This window comes from Squalius cephalus (genome assembly GCF_949319135.1).
Source record: "Squalius cephalus genome assembly, chromosome: 20".
Classification (NCBI taxonomy): domain Eukaryota; kingdom Metazoa; phylum Chordata; class Actinopteri; order Cypriniformes; family Leuciscidae; genus Squalius; species Squalius cephalus.
Window position 1 is genome coordinate 4904124 of NC_137141.1, and position 16946 is coordinate 4921069.

At 41.4% G+C, this 16946-nt stretch overlaps 1 protein-coding gene across 2 annotated transcripts in view; it reads left to right on the top strand.

Moving 5' to 3' along the window:
* The window catches only part of LOC307148128 (basement membrane-specific heparan sulfate proteoglycan core protein-like), a 41682-nt gene that overhangs the window by 13216 nt on the left and 11520 nt on the right, over window positions 1–16946 (top strand). For both annotated transcript variants that reach the window (XM_079853438.1, XM_079853439.1), the window contains exons 8-16: window positions 341–598; window positions 2454–2584; window positions 4745–4910; window positions 5157–5417; window positions 6620–6877; window positions 8733–8863; window positions 11024–11189; window positions 11442–11696; window positions 12899–13156. In XM_079853438.1, coding sequence (XP_079709564.1) covers window positions 341–598; window positions 2454–2584; window positions 4745–4910; window positions 5157–5417; window positions 6620–6877; window positions 8733–8863; window positions 11024–11189; window positions 11442–11696; window positions 12899–13156 — 1884 coding nt within the window. The remainder of the gene's footprint in view (window positions 1–340; window positions 599–2453; window positions 2585–4744; window positions 4911–5156; window positions 5418–6619; window positions 6878–8732; window positions 8864–11023; window positions 11190–11441; window positions 11697–12898; window positions 13157–16946) is intronic.

A 16946-nucleotide genomic window follows, 5' to 3' on the forward strand; every position in this document is an offset into this window, starting at 1 on the left:
CTTGATTTATATAGCGCTTTATACAGTACAGATTGTTTCAAAACCGCTTGTAAAGTAGTGATAAAAAGACTATTGTCATTGTCCAGCTTAAGTCAGTTCAGTGTTGATTCAGTTCAGTTCAATAACTGTAAAGTTAATCAATTATTAAATGAGCTCTGCAGAAAACAGTGATGTCATCATTCACTTTATTGATTCTCACATTGATTTGTTCGTTTGTTCACTCACACATTCATGTACTTATTGATTCTCACACTCATGCATTCATTAATTTGATTTGTTCGTTCATTCACTCATGCATTTATTTGTTCACAGATTGATTTATTAATTCTGTCTTCCTCAGATCCTGAGGTGTGGTTCCTCAAGAACGATCACAGCATGGTGACTAAGACGCGAGAGGAAGGCACAATCCCGTGTCTGGTGACGGACCCGTCGATAAACGTCACGCTGTACGAGAAAGACACAGATATGGTGGTGGAGGGCTCGTACAACCCCAGTGTGGGCTTCACCGCTGCCCTGGACGACAGAAACTACATATGCAGAGGAAAGCTGAACGGCCAGGAGAAAGAGTCCATCCCATTCTACGTCTTCAGTATATTTGGTATATTTGCTCAAATGCTCTTTCATGCTTTGAAAAGGGTCATTTTTTTTGTCTCTGATGTTTCTCAGTAGATTTACTGGAGTTCGCAGTCACTCTTCATTTAAAGGGGTGGTTTAATGCCCTTTTCACGAGATGTAAAATAAATCTCTGATGACTTTTTGTGTCTGTCCCTTTAAATGCAAATGAGCTGCTGCTCCCAGTACAGAGGGCGGAGCTTCAACAGCTCGTGTCCTTTTACCTCACACAGACATGCACTGAACATTTAAAAAAAACAATTAGCCTTTTATGTTCAAACCGGAGTCAGACAATCATGTAGAGACTCAAGAAGAGGAGACATGTAGAAGCAACAGGACATTTCTGAATGGTTAGTTGATGAATTTATGTAGCTGATGTGTAGTTATCTTCTAGTCATTGATTAGCATATTCTGTCATGATAATCTATAAATCGTGTTCAGGGGGCGGGGTTTATGTAATGTTGTGTAGTTCCTACCAGCCGTTTGTTGAAGTCCTTAAAAAACTATTTCTTTAAAAGCAAATATCTCCCTTTGCTTTGAACTTTGAGCGTCGTGACTTTACAGATGTTGTTTATGCTCAAACAGCAACATTACACACTAACTAAAGTTAGAAGTATAGAAGTAGAACTTTAAGTATCAACTTTGTCTCAGATGTTTCTCAGGAATTAAAGCAGACTCAAATGAGTCACTAGTCATCATTCAGTAAGAGTATAGAGCTATAAAATATGAAATACAGATTGAGAAATGATTGAGTGCACATTGAGATCCCTGACTTGCAGACTGCAAATCTGAGTAAAGTTTAATATATTGAGACACTTAAGCAAAGGTTTGCTCATCATTTAATTTAATTGCTGTATACACTGCAAAAAAAAGTACTTTTGTCTTGTTTTTCAGAAAAATGAAACATTCTTAAATGGTCTGTCCTTTGGATGAGACATTAAACTGAAGTCCTGACTGTCTGTGGTCATCAAACATCCTGTGGCACTTCTCATAAAGACTAGGGGTGTAACCCTGGTGTCCTGGTCAAATTCCCTCCATTGGCCCTTATCAATCATGGCCTCCTAATAATCCTTATCCTTTGAATTGGCTCTATCACTCTCTCTCCTCTCTTTTAGTTTTACAATCTCTTTATGAACTTAATGAAGCGTCAGAGTGTCAGTTGTGTAGCTGTCTATGGAGGGACAGAAACTCTCAGATTTCATCAAAATGATCTTCATTTGTGTTCCAAAGATGAATGGAAGTCTGAGAGTGAGTAAGACTGAAAGTCTTGTTTTAAGCAAAATTAAGTGATATTTTACTTAAAACAAGAACAAATATCTGTCAATGGGGTCAGAAAAATAAAATAGTTTTCCCTTTGAATTAAGTTTCTTTTTCTGACCCCATTGGCAGATGTTTTTTCTTGTTTTAGGCATAAACTTTCTTAGTTCTGATCATTTTTTTAAAACTTAACTACGATTAAGACTTAATATCTGAAGTAATTTTGCCTCTCAAGTAAATGTATTTTGATTTAAGAACATTTATCTTATATTCGTGATTTTTCTTTCCTATACATATGAATTAACTTGAGGTCTGCTAATGCCCTAATATTACAGACATTTCTGACCTTATTTAGCATTCATGTATCAACATTACAGGCGATTATTTGCTAAATGAAGCTGTTCTGAGTTAAAACGCTCATTGATGGTTAAAAGATGAAGAGAGCCCATGTGTTACACTTCTGTTCTCCTCCATTATCTGTGCCATCATTGACTGGACCAAGTCTACTTATAAACTCATCAGATGATTTGTTTTCTGTCAAACAATAGCTGTTTTTTTTCTTTCTTTCACACACATGTCTTCAGCTCCCGAGGCTCCGGAGCCCTACATCAACGCCTCCAAAACGGTCCTGAAACAGGGTGAGACGCTGAACGTTTACTGCACCGTTCACGGCATGCACCTCGTCTTCTTCACCTGGGACTTTCCCAACAAAGACGTGAGTGGGCTGAAAATTTAATTCTTTGTTTTCTTTATTTTTCCGTTCGAGCATTTAGAGCAGTGGTTCTCAAACCTGTCCTGGAGTACCCCCAACACTGCACGTTTTCTTTGTCTCCCTAATCAAACACACCTGAAGCAACCAATTAAGGTCTACAGGATCACTTGAAAATTAAAGGCAGGTGTGTTTGATTAGGGTTGGAGATGAACTGTGCAGGACAGTCGATTGGCAGGAGCAGGATTGGGCACCCCTGATTTAGAGCTCCCATGAGAAGCTCCACATGTTGAAATCACCTCAAGACGTGCAGCCACACCTCTCCCCTGACCGTTGTCATGAGGAACACGTGTTTTTATTAAGAGATAAATCAAAAAATGACGGGGAAAAAAGTGAAAAGCCAAAGCAAGTTTGTAGCTGTAGTTTATGCACATCAGCTTTTTAGGCAATTTCTTTTAATGTATTAACTGCTAAACAAGTCAACAATAATGAGTTGGAAATACATTTAATTTTTAACTTCTCAGAAAACGTAATTTTCCTTCTCAAGTAAATATATCTAGATTTAATAAAGTTTAGAAATTTATACTGCTAAACAAGTCAACAATAATGAGTTGGAAATACATTTTTTGCAGTGAGTGCAATTTAATCGCTTTGTCACATGCCCCAGCACAGCAAGGACACCAGATTCCCTGTTTTTTGGATACCCTTATCCTCATGGACACTTTATTCCCCTTTTTTGGACATTTTATGTTTATTTTTATGTTAATAAACACCTCTCTGAGGCCTGACGCCACGCCCACAGTGTCTATCGTTTGCTCCTCACGCCACTATCTATACATTATAATATACACTCACCTAAAGGATTATTAGGAACACCATACTAATACTGTGTTTGACCCCCTTTCGCCTTCAGAACTGCCTTAATTCTACGTGGCATTGATTCAACAAGGTGCTGAAAGCATTCTTTAGAAATGTTGGCCCATATTGATAGGATAGCATCTTGCAGTTGATGGAGATTTGTGGGATGCACATCCAGGGCACGAAGCTCCCGTTCCGCCACATCCCAGAGATGCTCTATTGGGTTGAGATCTGGTGACTGTGGGGGCCATTTTAGTACAGTGAACTCATTGTCATGTTCAAGAAACCAATTTGAAATGATTCGAGCTTTGTGACATGGTGCATTATCCTGCTGGAAGTAGCCATCAGAGGATGGGTACATGGTGGTCATAAAGGGATGGACATGGTCAGAAACAATGCTCAGGTAGGCCGTGGCATTTAAACGATGCCCAATTGGCACTAAGGGGCCTAAAGTGTGCCAAGAAAACATCCCCCACACCATTACACCACCGCCACCAGCCTGCACAGTGGTAACAAGGCATGATGGATCCATGTTCTCATTCTGTTTACGCCAAATTCTGACTCTACCATCTGAATGTCTCAACAGAAATCGAGACTCATCAGACCAGGCAACATTTTTCCAGTCTTCAACTGTCCAATTTTGGTGAGCTCGTGCAAATTGTAGCCTCTTTTTCCTATTTGTAGTGGAGATGAGTGGTACCCGGTGGGGTCTTCTGCTGTTGTAGCCCATCCGCCTCAAGGTTGTGCATGTTGTGGCTTCACAAATGCTTTGCTGCATACCTCGGTTGTAACGAGTGGTTATTTCAGTCAAAGTTGCTCTTCTATCAGCTTGAATCAGTCGGCCCATTCTCCTATGACCTCTAGCATCAACAAGGCATTTTCGCCCACAGGACTGCCGCATACTGGATGTTTTTCCCTTTTCACACCATTCTTTGTAAACCCTAGAAATGGTTGTGCGTGAAAATCCCAGTAACTGAGCAGATTGTGAAATACTCAGACCGGCCCGTCTGGCACCAACAACCATGCCACGCTCAAAATTGCTTAAATCACCTTTCTTTCCCATTCTGACATTCAGTTTGGAGTTCAGGAGATTGTCTTGACCAGGACCACACCCCTAAATGCATTGAAGCAACTGCCATGTGATTGGTTGATTAGATAATTGCATTAATGAGAAATTGAACAGGTGTTCCTAATAATCCTTTAGGTGAGTGTATATACAGAATATATGCAGTATGTATATCTCTGCAAAAATCTCAATAGAAAAGTACATTTCTGACACTGATGCAAACCCCAATTTTTGACTCTCAGGAGGGGGACATTGAGCCCTTGACTGAAGCCCTGTCGTCCATGAGCATGCGGTCCTCTCTCAGCATCACGGACATCTCGCTGGCCAGATCAGGACAGTATGTTTGTCATGTGCATGAGGGTGTGGGGGAACACACAGCTTCAGCCAGTATTGACATCACCGTTCTGGGTAAGACACCGTTCAGATATCACACAGCAGATTCATCAGGTTTACATTATTCTGTCTATAAATGCATATCATAAAGTTTGGCTACTCATATCAGTGAATGTCAGCAACAGGGTTATTATCTAACAATTTATGACAAAAAATTGTTTTCAAATTAAATTAAAATTAAAAACATGCAAAACATTTTTGATATTTGAAATGAAAGTTTCAGAAATTAAAATGCAGGTTTGGTTCTGCTCTGTCTGGGAGGTTCAGGTCTGGAACTCAATCCCAGCGTTTCACAGGTCATCCTCTCCATCAACTCCTCCTTCACCATCACCTGCTCCGGCTGGAGGAACGTCACCTGGCACTACAAGCGGGAGGAGAATGTTCCGGAGTTTCACACCGAGGCGCGAAGTCCCACGTCCAGTGTTCTGAGTCTGGAGCAGGTGACGTGGACACACACCGGGGTTTACGTGTGCTCCGAGAACGGGACAAATGAGACCAGAGAGGTGGCTGTCTTTGTGCCTGGTAAGAGCATCAGTGTGTGTTACTCACGAAAATATTCAAAATTGGTTCATTAATTTTCTCATATTAATTTTCACTCACATATTCATTCAATTGTTCGATTTGTTCATTCACTCATGCATTCATATCTGATTCACTTAAAGGAGAACTCCGGTCAATTTTAACATTGAGTCCACAGTAGTCGATTGTCGAGTTTGGGCGCATGATCGTACGTACTAAACATATGCGCGTGAACTCGACAATCGACTACTGTGGACTTCAGCCGAAAACAGGATGTAAATACAGGTATGAGCGCTGGCTGAAATAACATCACTTTTATTAATATCTTTCACATCTACTGCAGTCAGATTCACTCGTGTTCACTCTGAAGGAATCACTCACATGACCTGTGCACTTGTAATGACACATCAAGGATGTTAAGAGGCTAAAAGCAGGTTTAAAACTTGCCCAATTTAAGTCAACAGGGTGCAAATTTTAAAAATAGAATAACTCGGTGTAGGCAACACCGATTTTTGTCGTTGTTCTCTGTACTGACAGCACTCCAAATTTACAAAAAAATTAGATCAATTTTAAAATTGACCGGAGTTCTCCTTTAACATTCATTAATTTATCGACTCTCACATTGTTGTATTTGTTAGTTTTTTCACTTACACATTTATTCATATATTGATTTGCACATTTATTCATTTGTTCACTCATTTACACATTCTTCCATTTATTGAATCGCACATTCATTTTTGTTTGTTCATTCACTCAAGCATCCATTCACATATTGATTCTCACATTGATTGTTTTTTTTTGTTCATTCACTTATTGATTCTTCCATTGATTAGTTCATTAATCACTCACACAATCAAGTCGTCACCTTGATTTATATAGCGCTTTATACAGTACAGATTGTTTCAAAACCGCTTGTAAAGTAGTGATAAAAAGACTATTGTCATTGTCCAGCTTAAGTCAGTTCAGTGTTGATTCAGTTCAGTTCAATAACTGTAAAGTTAATCAATTATTAAATGAGCTCTGCAGAAAACAGTGATGTCATCATTCACTTTATTGATTCTCACATTGATTTGTTCGTTTGTTCACTCACACATTCATGTACTTATTGATTCTCACACTCATGCATTCATTAATTTGATTTGTTCGTTCATTCACTCATGCATTTATTTGTTCACAGATTGATTTATTAATTCTGTCTTCCTCAGATCCTGAGGTGTGGTTCCTCAAGAACGATCACAGCATGGTGACTAAGACGCGAGAGGAAGGCACGATCCCGTGTCTGGTGACGGACCCGTCGATAAACGTCACGCTGTACGAGAAAGACACAGATATGGTGGTGGAGGGCTCGTACAACCCCAGTGTGGGCTTCACCACTGCCCTGGACGACAGAAACTACATATGCAGAGGAAAGCTGAACGGCCAGGAGAAAGAGTCCATCCCATTCTACGTCTTCAGTATATTTGGTATATTTGCTCAAATGCTCTTTCATGCTTTGAAAAGGGTCATTTTTTTTGTCTCTGATGTTTCTCAGTAGATTTACTGGAGTTCGCAGTCACTCTTCATTTAAAGGGGTGGTTTAATGCCCTTTTCACGAGATGTAAAATAAATCTCTGATGACTTTTTGTGTCTGTCCCTTTAAATGCAAATGAGCTGCTGCTCCCAGTACAGAGGGCGGAGCTTCAACAGCTCGTGTCCTTTTACCTCACACAGACATGCACTGAACATTTCAAAAAAACAATTAGCCTTTTATGTTCAAACCGGAGTCAGACAATCATGGAGAGACTCAAGAAGAGGAGACATGTAGAAGCAACAGGACATTTCTGAATGGTTAGTTGATGAATTTATGTAGCTGATGTGTAGTTATCTTCTAGTCATTGATTAGCATATTCTGTCATGATAATCTATAAATCGTGTTCAGGGGGCGGGGTTTATGTAATGTTGTGTAGTTCCTACCAGCCGTTTGTTGTAGTCCTTAAAAAACTATTTCTTTAAAAGCAAATATCTCCCTTTGCTTTGAACTTTGAGCGTCGTAACTTTGCAGATGTTGTTTATGCTCAAACAGCAACATTACACACTAACTAAAGTTAGAAGTATAGAAGTAGAACTTTAAGTATCAACTTTGTCTCAGATGTTTCTCAGGAATTAAAGCAGACTCAAATGAGTCACTAGTCATCATTCAGTAAGAGTATAGAGCTATAAAATATGAAATACAGATTGAGAAATGATTGAGTGCACATTGAGATCCCTGACTTGCAGACTGCAAATCTGAGTAAAGTTTAATATATTGAGACACTTAAGCAAAGGTTTGCTCATCATTTAATTTAATTGCTGTATACACTGCAAAAAAAGTACTTTTGTCTTGTTTTTCAGTAAAAATGAAACATTCTTAAATGGTCTGTCCTTTGGATGAGACATTAAACTGAAGTCCTGACTGTCTGTGGTCATCAAACATCCTGTGGCACTTCTCATAAAGACTAGGGGTGTAACCCTGGTGTCCTGGTCAAATTCCCTCCATTGGCCCTTATCAATCATGGCCTCCTAATAATCCTTATCCTTTGAATTGGCTCTATCACTCTCTCTCCTCTCTTTTAGTTTTACAATCTCTTTATGAACTTAATGAAGCGTCAGAGTGTCAGTTGTGTAGCTGTCTATGGAGGGACAGAAACTCTCAGATTTCATCAAAATGATCTTCATTTGTGTTCCAAAGATGAATGGAAGTCTGAGAGTGAGTAAGACTGAAAGTCTTGTTTTAAGCTAAATTAAGTGATATTTTACTTAAAACAAGAACAAATATCTGTCAATGGGGTCAGAAAAATAAAATAGTTTTCCCTTTGAATTAAGTTTCTTTTTCTGACCCCATTGGCAGATGTTTTTTCTTGTTTTAGGCATAAACTTTCTTAGTTCTGATCATTTTTTTAAAACTTAACTACGATTAAGACTTAATATCTGAAGTAATTTTGCCTCTCAAGTAAATGTATTTTGATTTAAGAACATTTATCTTATATTCGTGATTTTTCTTTCCTATACATATGAATTAACTTGAGGTCTGCTAATGCCCTAATATTACAGACATTTATGACCTTATTTAGCATTCATGTATCAACATTACAGGTGATTATTTGCTAAATGAAGCTGTTCTGAGTTAAAACGCTCATTGATGGTTAAAAGATGAAGAGAGCCCATGTGTTACACATCTGTTCTCCTCCATTATCTGTGTCATCATTGACTGGACCAAGTCTACTTATAAACTCATCAGATGATTTGTTTTCTGTCAAACAATAGCTGTTTTTGTTCTTTCTTTCACACACATGTCTTCAGCTCCCGAGGCTCCGGAGCCCTACATCAACGCCTCCAAAACGGTCCTGAAACAGGGTGAGACGCTGAACGTTTACTGCACCGTTCACGGCATGCACCTCGTCTTCTTCACCTGGGACTTTCCCAACAAAGACGTGAGTGGGCTGAAAATTTAATTCTTTGTTTTCTTTATTTTTCCGTTCGAGCATTTAGAGCAGTGGTTCTCAAACCTGTCCTGGAGTACCCCCAACACTGCACGTTTTCTTTGTCTCCCTAATCAAACACACCTGAAGCAACCAATTAAGGTCTACAGGATCACTTGAAAATTAAAGGCAGGTGTGTTTGATTAGGGTTGGAGATGAACTGTGCAGGACAGTCGATTGGCAGGAGCAGGATTGGGCACCCCTGATTTAGAGCTCCCATGAGAAGCTCCACATGTTGAAATCACCTCAAGACGTGCAGCCACACCTCTCCCCTGACCGTTGTCATGAGGAACACGTGTTTTTATTAAGAGATAAATCAAAAAATGACGGGGAAAAAAGTGAAAAGCCAAAGCAAGTTTGTAGCTGTAGTTTATGCACATCAGCTTTTTAGGCAATTTCTTTTAATGTATTAACTGCTAAACAAGTCAACAATAATGAGTTGGAAATACATTTAATTTTTAACTTCTCAGAAAACGTAATTTTCCTTCTCAAGTAAATATATCTAGATTTAATAAAGTTTAGAAATTTATACTGCTAAACAAGTCAACAATAATGAGTTGGAAATACATTTTTTGCAGTGAGTGCAATTTAATCGCTTTGTCACATGCCCCAGCACAGCAAGGACACCAGATTCCCTGTTTTTTGGATACCCTTATCCTCATGGACACTTTATTCCCCTTTTTTGGACATTTTATGTTTATTTTTATGTTAATAAACACCTCTCTGAGGCCTGACGCCACGCCCACAGTGTCTATCGTTTGCTCCTCACGCCACTATCTATACATTATAATATACACTCACCTAAAGGATTATTAGGAACACCATACTAATACTGTGTTTGACCCCCTTTCGCCTTCAGAACTGCCTTAATTCTACGTGGCATTGATTCAACAAGGTGCTGAAAGCATTCTTTAGAAATGTTGGCCCATATTGATAGGATAGCATCTTGCAGTTGATGGAGATTTGTGGGATGCACATCCAGGGCACGAAGCTCCCGTTCCACCACATCCCAAAAATGCTCTATTGGGTTGAGATCTGGTGACTGTGGGGGCCATTTTAGTACAGTGAACTCATTGTCATGTTCAAGAGACCAATTTGAAATGATTCGAGCTTTGTGACATGGTACATTATCCTGCTGGAAGTAGCCATCAGAGGATGGGTACATGGTGGTCATAAAGGGATGGACATGGTCAGAAACAATGCTCAGGTAGGCCGTGGCATTTAAACGATGCCCAATTGGCACTAAGGGGCCTAAAGTGTGCCAAGAAAACATCCCCCACACCATTACACCACCGCCACCAGCCTGCACAGCGGTAACAAGGCATGATGGATCCATGTTCTCATTCTGTTTACGCCAAATTCTGACTCTACCATCTGAATGTCTCAACAGAAATCGAGACTCATCAGACCAGGCAACATTTTTCCAGTCTTCAACTGTCCAATTTTGGTGAGCTTGTGCAAATTGTAGCCTCTTTTTCCTATTTGTAGTGGAGATGAGTGGTACCCGGTGGGGTCTTCTGCTGTTGTAGCCCATCCGCCTCAAGGTTGTGCGTGTTGTGGCTTCACAAATGCTTTGCTGCATACCTCGGTTGTAACGAGTGGTTATTTCAGTCAAAGTTGCTCTTCTATCAGCTTGAATCAGTCGGCCCATTCTCCTCTGACCTCTAGCATCAACAAGGCATTTTCGCCCACAGGACTGCCGCATACTGGATGTTTTTCCCTTTTCACACCATTCTTTGTAAACCCTAGAAATGGTTGTGCGTGAAAATCCCAGTAACTGAGCAGATTGTGAAATACTCAGACCGGCCCGTCTGGCACCAACAACCATGCCACGCTCAAAATTGCTTAAATCACCTTTCTTTCCCATTCTGACATTCAGTTTGGAGTTCAGGAGATTGTCTTGACCAGGACCACACCCCTAAATGCATTGAAGCAACTGCCATGTGATTGGTTGATTAGATAATTGCATTAATGAGAAATTGAACAGGTGTTCCTAATAATCCTTTAGGTGAGTGTATATACAGAATATATGCAGTATGTATATCTCTGCAAAAATCTCAATAGAAAAGTACATTTCTGACACTGATGCAAACCCCAATTTTTGACTCTCAGGAGGGGGACATTGAGCCCTTGACTGAAGTCCTGTCGTCCATGAGCATGCGGTCCTCTCTCAACATCACGGACATCTCGCTGGCCAGATCAGGACAGTATGTTTGTCATGTGCATGAGGGTGTGGGGGAACACACAGCTTCAGCCAGTATTGACATCACCGTTCTGGGTAAGACACCGTTCAGATATCACACAGCAGATTCATCAGGTTTACATTATTCTGTCTATAAATGCATATCATAAAGTTTGGCTACTCATATCAGTGAATGTCAGCAACAGGGTTATTATCTAACAATTTATGACTAAAAATTGTTTTCAAATTAAATTAAAATTAAAAACATGCAAAACATTTTTGATATTTGAAATGAAAGTTTCAGAAATTAAAATGCAGGTTTGGTTCTGCTCTGTCTGGGAGGTTCAGGTCTGGAACTCAATCCCAGCGTTTCACAGGTCATCCTCTCCATCAACTCCTCCTTCACCATCACCTGCTCCGGCTGGAGGAACGTCACCTGGCACTACAAGCGGGAGGAGAATGTTCCGGCGTTTCACACCGAGGCGCGAAGTCCCACGTCCAGTGTTCTGAGTCTGGAGCAGGTGACGTGGACACACACCGGGGTTTACGTGTGCTCCGAGAACGGGACAAATGAGACCAGAGAGGTGGCTGTCTTTGTGCCTGGTAAGATCATCAGTGTGTGTTACTCACGAAAATATTCAAAATTGGTTCATTAATTTTCTCATATTAATTTTCACTCACATATTCATTCAATTGTTCGATTTGTTCATTCACTCATGCATTCATATCTGATTCACTTAAAGGAGAACTCCGGTCAATTTTAACATTGAGTCCACAGTAGTCGATTGTCGAGTTTGGGCGCATGATCGTACGTACTAAACATATGCGCGTGAACTCGACAATCGACTACTGTGGACTTCAGCCGAAAACAGGATGTAAATACAGGTATGAGCGCTGGCTGAAATAACATCACTTTTATTAATATCTTTCACATCTACTGCAGTCAGATTCACTCGTGTTCACTCTGAAGGAATCACTCACATGACCTGTGCACTTGTAATGACACATCAAGGATGTTAAGAGGCTAAAAGCAGGTTTAAAACTTGCCCAATTTAAGTCAACAGGGTGCAAATTTTAAAAATAGAATAACTCGGTGTAGGCAACACCGATTTTTGTCGTTGTTCTCTGTACTGACAGCACTCCAAATTTACAAAAAAATTAGATCAATTTTAAAATTGACCGGAGTTCTCCTTTAACATTCATTAATTTATCGACTCTCACATTGTTTTATTTGTTAGTTTTTTCACTTACACATTTATTCATATATTGATTTGCACATTTATTCATTTGTTCACTCATTTACACATTCTTCCATTTATTGAATCGCACATTCATTTTTGTTTGTTCATTCACTCAAGCATCCATTCACATATTGATTCTCACATTGATTGTTTTTTTTTGTTCATTCACTTATTGATTCTTCCATTGATTAGTTCATTAATCACTCACACAATCAAGTCGTCACCTTGATTTATATAGCGCTTTATACAGTACAGATTGTTTCAAAACCGCTTGTAAAGTAGTGATAAAAAGACTATTGTCATTGTCCAGCTTAAGTCAGTTCAGTGTTGATTCAGTTCAGTTCAATAACTGTAAAGTTAATCAATTATTAAATGAGCTCTGCAGAAAACAGTGATGTCATCATTCACTTTATTGATTCTCACATTGATTTGTTCGTTTGTTCACTCACACATTCATGTACTTATTGATTCTCACACTCATGCATTCATTAATTTGATTTGTTCGTTCATTCACTCATGCATTTATTTGTTCACAGATTGATTTATTAATTCTGTCTTCCTCAGATCCTGAGGTGTGGTTCCTCAAGAACGATCACAGCATGGTGACTAAGACACGAGAGGAAGGCACAATCCCGTGTCTGGTGACGGACCCGTCGATAAACGTCACGCTGTACGAGAAAGACACAGATATGGTGGTGGAGGGCTCGTACAACCCCAGTGTGGGCTTCACCGCTGCCCTGGACGACAGAAACTACATATGCAGAGGAGAGCTGAACGGCCAGGAGAAAGAGTCCATCCCATTCTACGTCTTCAGTATATTTGGTATATTTGCTCAAATGCTCTTTCATGCTTTGAAAAGGGTCATTTTTTTTGTCTCTGATGTTTCTCAGTAGATTTACTGGAGTTCGCAGTCACTCTTCATTTAAAGGGGTGGTTTAATGCCCTTTTCACGAGATGTAAAATAAATCTCTGATGACTTTTTGTGTCTGTCCCTTTAAATGCAAATGAGCTGCTGCTCCCAGTACAGAGGGCGGAGCTTCAACAGCTCGTGTCCTTTTACCTCACACAGACATGCACTGAACATTTCAAAAAAAAAATTAGCCTTTTATGTTCAAACCGGAGTCAGACAATCATGTAGAGACTCAAGAAGAGGAGACATGTATAGCAACAGGACATTTCTGAATGGTTAGTTGATGAATTTATGAAGCTGATGTGTAGTTATCTTCTAGTCATCGATTAGCATATTCTGTCATGATAATCTATAAATCATGTTCCCGGGGGCGGGGTTTATGTAAATTTTAGGGTTAGTGATGTCTCTAACCCGGGAGGAATGTCGTGTAGTCTCTACCAGCCGTTTGTTGAAGTCCTTAAAAAACTATTTCTTTAAAAGCAAATGTCTCCCTTTGCTTTGAACTTTGAGCGTCGTAACTTTGCAGATGTTGTTTATGCTCAAACAGCAACATTACACACTAACTAAAGTTAGAAGTATAGAAGTAGAACTTTAAGTATCAACTTTGTCTCAGATGTTTCTCAGGAATTAAAGCAGACTCAAATGAGTCACTAGTCATCATTCAGTAAGAGTATAGAGCTATAAAATATGAAATACAGAATGAGAAATGATTGAGTGCACATTGAGATCCCTGACTTGCAGACTGCAAATCTGAGTAAAGTTTGATATATTGAGACACTTAAGCAAAGGTTTGCTCATTATTTCATTTTATTGCTGTATACACTGCAAAAAAAAGTACTTTTGTCTTGTTTTTCAGTAAAAATGAAACATTCTTAAATGGTCTGTCCTTTGGATGAGACATTAAACTGAAGTCCTGACTGTCTGTGGTCATCAAAAATCCTGTGGCACTTCTCATAAAGACTAGGGGTGTAACCCTGGTGTCCTGGTCAAATTCCCTCCATTGGCCCTTATCAATCATGGCCTCCTAATAATCCTTATCCTTTGAATTGGCTCTATCACTCTCTCTCCTCTCTTTTAGTTTTACAATCTCTTTATGAACTTTATGAAGCGTCAGAGTGTCAGTTGTGTAGCTGTCTATGGAGGGACAGAAACTCTCAGATTTCATCAAAACGATCTTCATTTGTGTTCCAAAGATGAATGGAAGTCTGAGAGTGAGTAAGACTGAAAGTCTTGTTTTAAGCAAAATTAAGTGATATTTTACTTAAAACAAGAACGTCTCTGGTTACTTGCGTAACCTATGTTCTCTGAATAGGGAACGAGACGCTGCGGATAGCGCAGTGGGATATTCTCTGAATGTGCCGATTGTCTGAAGCCCTATAGAATCACGCCAATTCATTGGCTGATGGCGCCCGCGCAATCTGGCTCCGCCCCGACGCGCTTACGTTGCATCATTACATATTTGCGCTCGCCATCTGCTCCTCAGATTTCTCTGCCGAAAAGAAAACTGTCAGCAGCGCGAGGAGCTTGGCAGCTAACGCAGCGTCTCGTTCCCTATTCAGAGAACATAGGTTACGCAAGTAACCAGAGACGTTCTCTTTCATAGGTTCACTCAACGCTGCGGATAGCGCAGTGGGAACGGAATACCAAACTCGCCAAGCTAGAGCGCTTTCCATGACTGGTACATAAATGAGACAACGACCAAGATGAGTTCAAACAGAAAGAACCTGGGAACCCGGGGTCATGTCAAGATCCAAATTATAGAACCTTACAAAAGTGTGCGGAGAGGACCAGCCTGCCGCAACACAAATGTCCTCCAAAAGTGCTCCTCTAAAAAGAGCTTGAGAAGATGCCACACTTCTGGTGGAATGTGCTCTAATGCTAAGAGATGAAGGCAAGCCACGCACCTCGTAAGCCAACGAGCTTCTGTGACCCAGTGAGAAATCCTCTGCTTTGATGCAGCAAGCCCACGGCGGCCAGCACCGAAGCAAACCAGAAGCTGGTTAGATTTCCTCCAACCGCCTGAGCGGTCTAAATATATCTTAAGAGAACGAACTAGGCAGAGCAAGTTAAGCTTCTTATCTTCCTCAGAAGAAAATGGAGGAGGGTGGAAAGCGTTAAGGTTAACCACCTGCGAGCGGAAAGTTGTGGAAAGAACTTTGGGGACATACCCTGGTCTCGGCCTCAAGGAAACCTTGACCAAGCCAGGAGCAAAGTCCAAGCAAGACTCGCTAACAGAAAGAGCTTGTAAGTCTCCTACCCGCTTTAATGAGGACAAAGCCAACAAAAGAGAAACCTTGAGAGTTAGAATCCGCTCCGGAGCTGACTCCAAGTGCTCAAAGGGGGCCTTCGTCAAACCCTCTAGGACAATAGAAAGGTCCCATGAGGGAACTCTAGGGGAGCGAGCCGGTTTCAGGCGCTTAACCCCACGCATGAAGGCCGAAACTAATCTTAGTTTCCCCAGGGGAATCTCGTCTGATTCCCTATGTGCTGCAATAGCTGCGACATAAACTCTGAGAGTGGTAGCAGCTGCTCCAGAAGCAAACTTCTCCTGCAGGAATTCCAGTACTGAACCAACAGGGCAGTTAACTGGGCTCCTATCATGTGCTAAGCACCATGTCTCAAAAACCTTCCATTTGGAGGAATATAGCCTCCTTGTAGAAGGGGCTCTAGCACTCGCAATGGTCTCCTGAACGTCAGTTGGGAGATCAGAACTTAATGCTAACGGCCTCTGATCGGCCAAACATACAGCTTCCACATGTCTGGGCGAGGATGCCATATCCTGCCCTGCAGCTGGGACAGCAGGTCTTCCCTGACCGGGAAGCAGAGGAATTCCCAGCAGAGGAATTAGCTCCGAAAACCATGGCTGAGACGGCCAGAACGGAGCTACCAGGAGGAGGCGGACTCCGCTCTCCCTCACTCTGGCCAAGACTGCCTGGATCAGTGATGGGCGGGAAGCCATAGAGTTTCTGCGTTGGCCAAGGGTGAGCGAACGCATCTATCCCTAATGGAGCCGGGGGACTCAGGGAGAACCAAAGCGGGCATTGGGCCGACTCTTGAGATGCAAAGAGGTCCACTTCCGCTTCTCTGAAAACCTCCCAGATCAGGGCCACCGTCTGGCGGTTCAACATCCATTCTCCTGATCTGAGTTTCTGCCTCGACAGAAAATCTGCTGCGAGGTTCAGAACCCCTGGGACATGAACTGCTCTCAGAGATAGGAATCTGCTCTGAGACCACAGGAGAAGGTGAAGCGCATGCCTGTCTAGGGTGCGCGACCGAGAACCCCCCTGCCGGTTCACATGAGACACCACTGCCATGTTGTCTGTTCTGACAATTACATGGTGTCCCTCCAGAAGAGGGAGAAAATGATGCAGAGCCAGAAAAACGGCTCTTAACTCCAGGCAGTTTATGTGCCAAGAGAGAGTCTCGCCAGTCCAGACCCCACACGCTGGTCTGCCCTCGAAAACTGCTCCCCAGCCGGTGAGAGAGGCATCCGTCGTAATCATCTGGTGACGAAATACCGCACCCATGCTGACCCCTTTCCGAAGAAAAAGAGGGTCCCGCCAAACTGACAGGGCTCGAAAGCAACTGCGCGATACCTTCAGTAGGCGAAGGGTTGGCCCAGAGGGCCGAACCCCTGAGAGCTTCATCCACCACATGAAGGGTCTCATGTGGAGCAGGCCCAGCGGTAGCACGGAGGAGGCC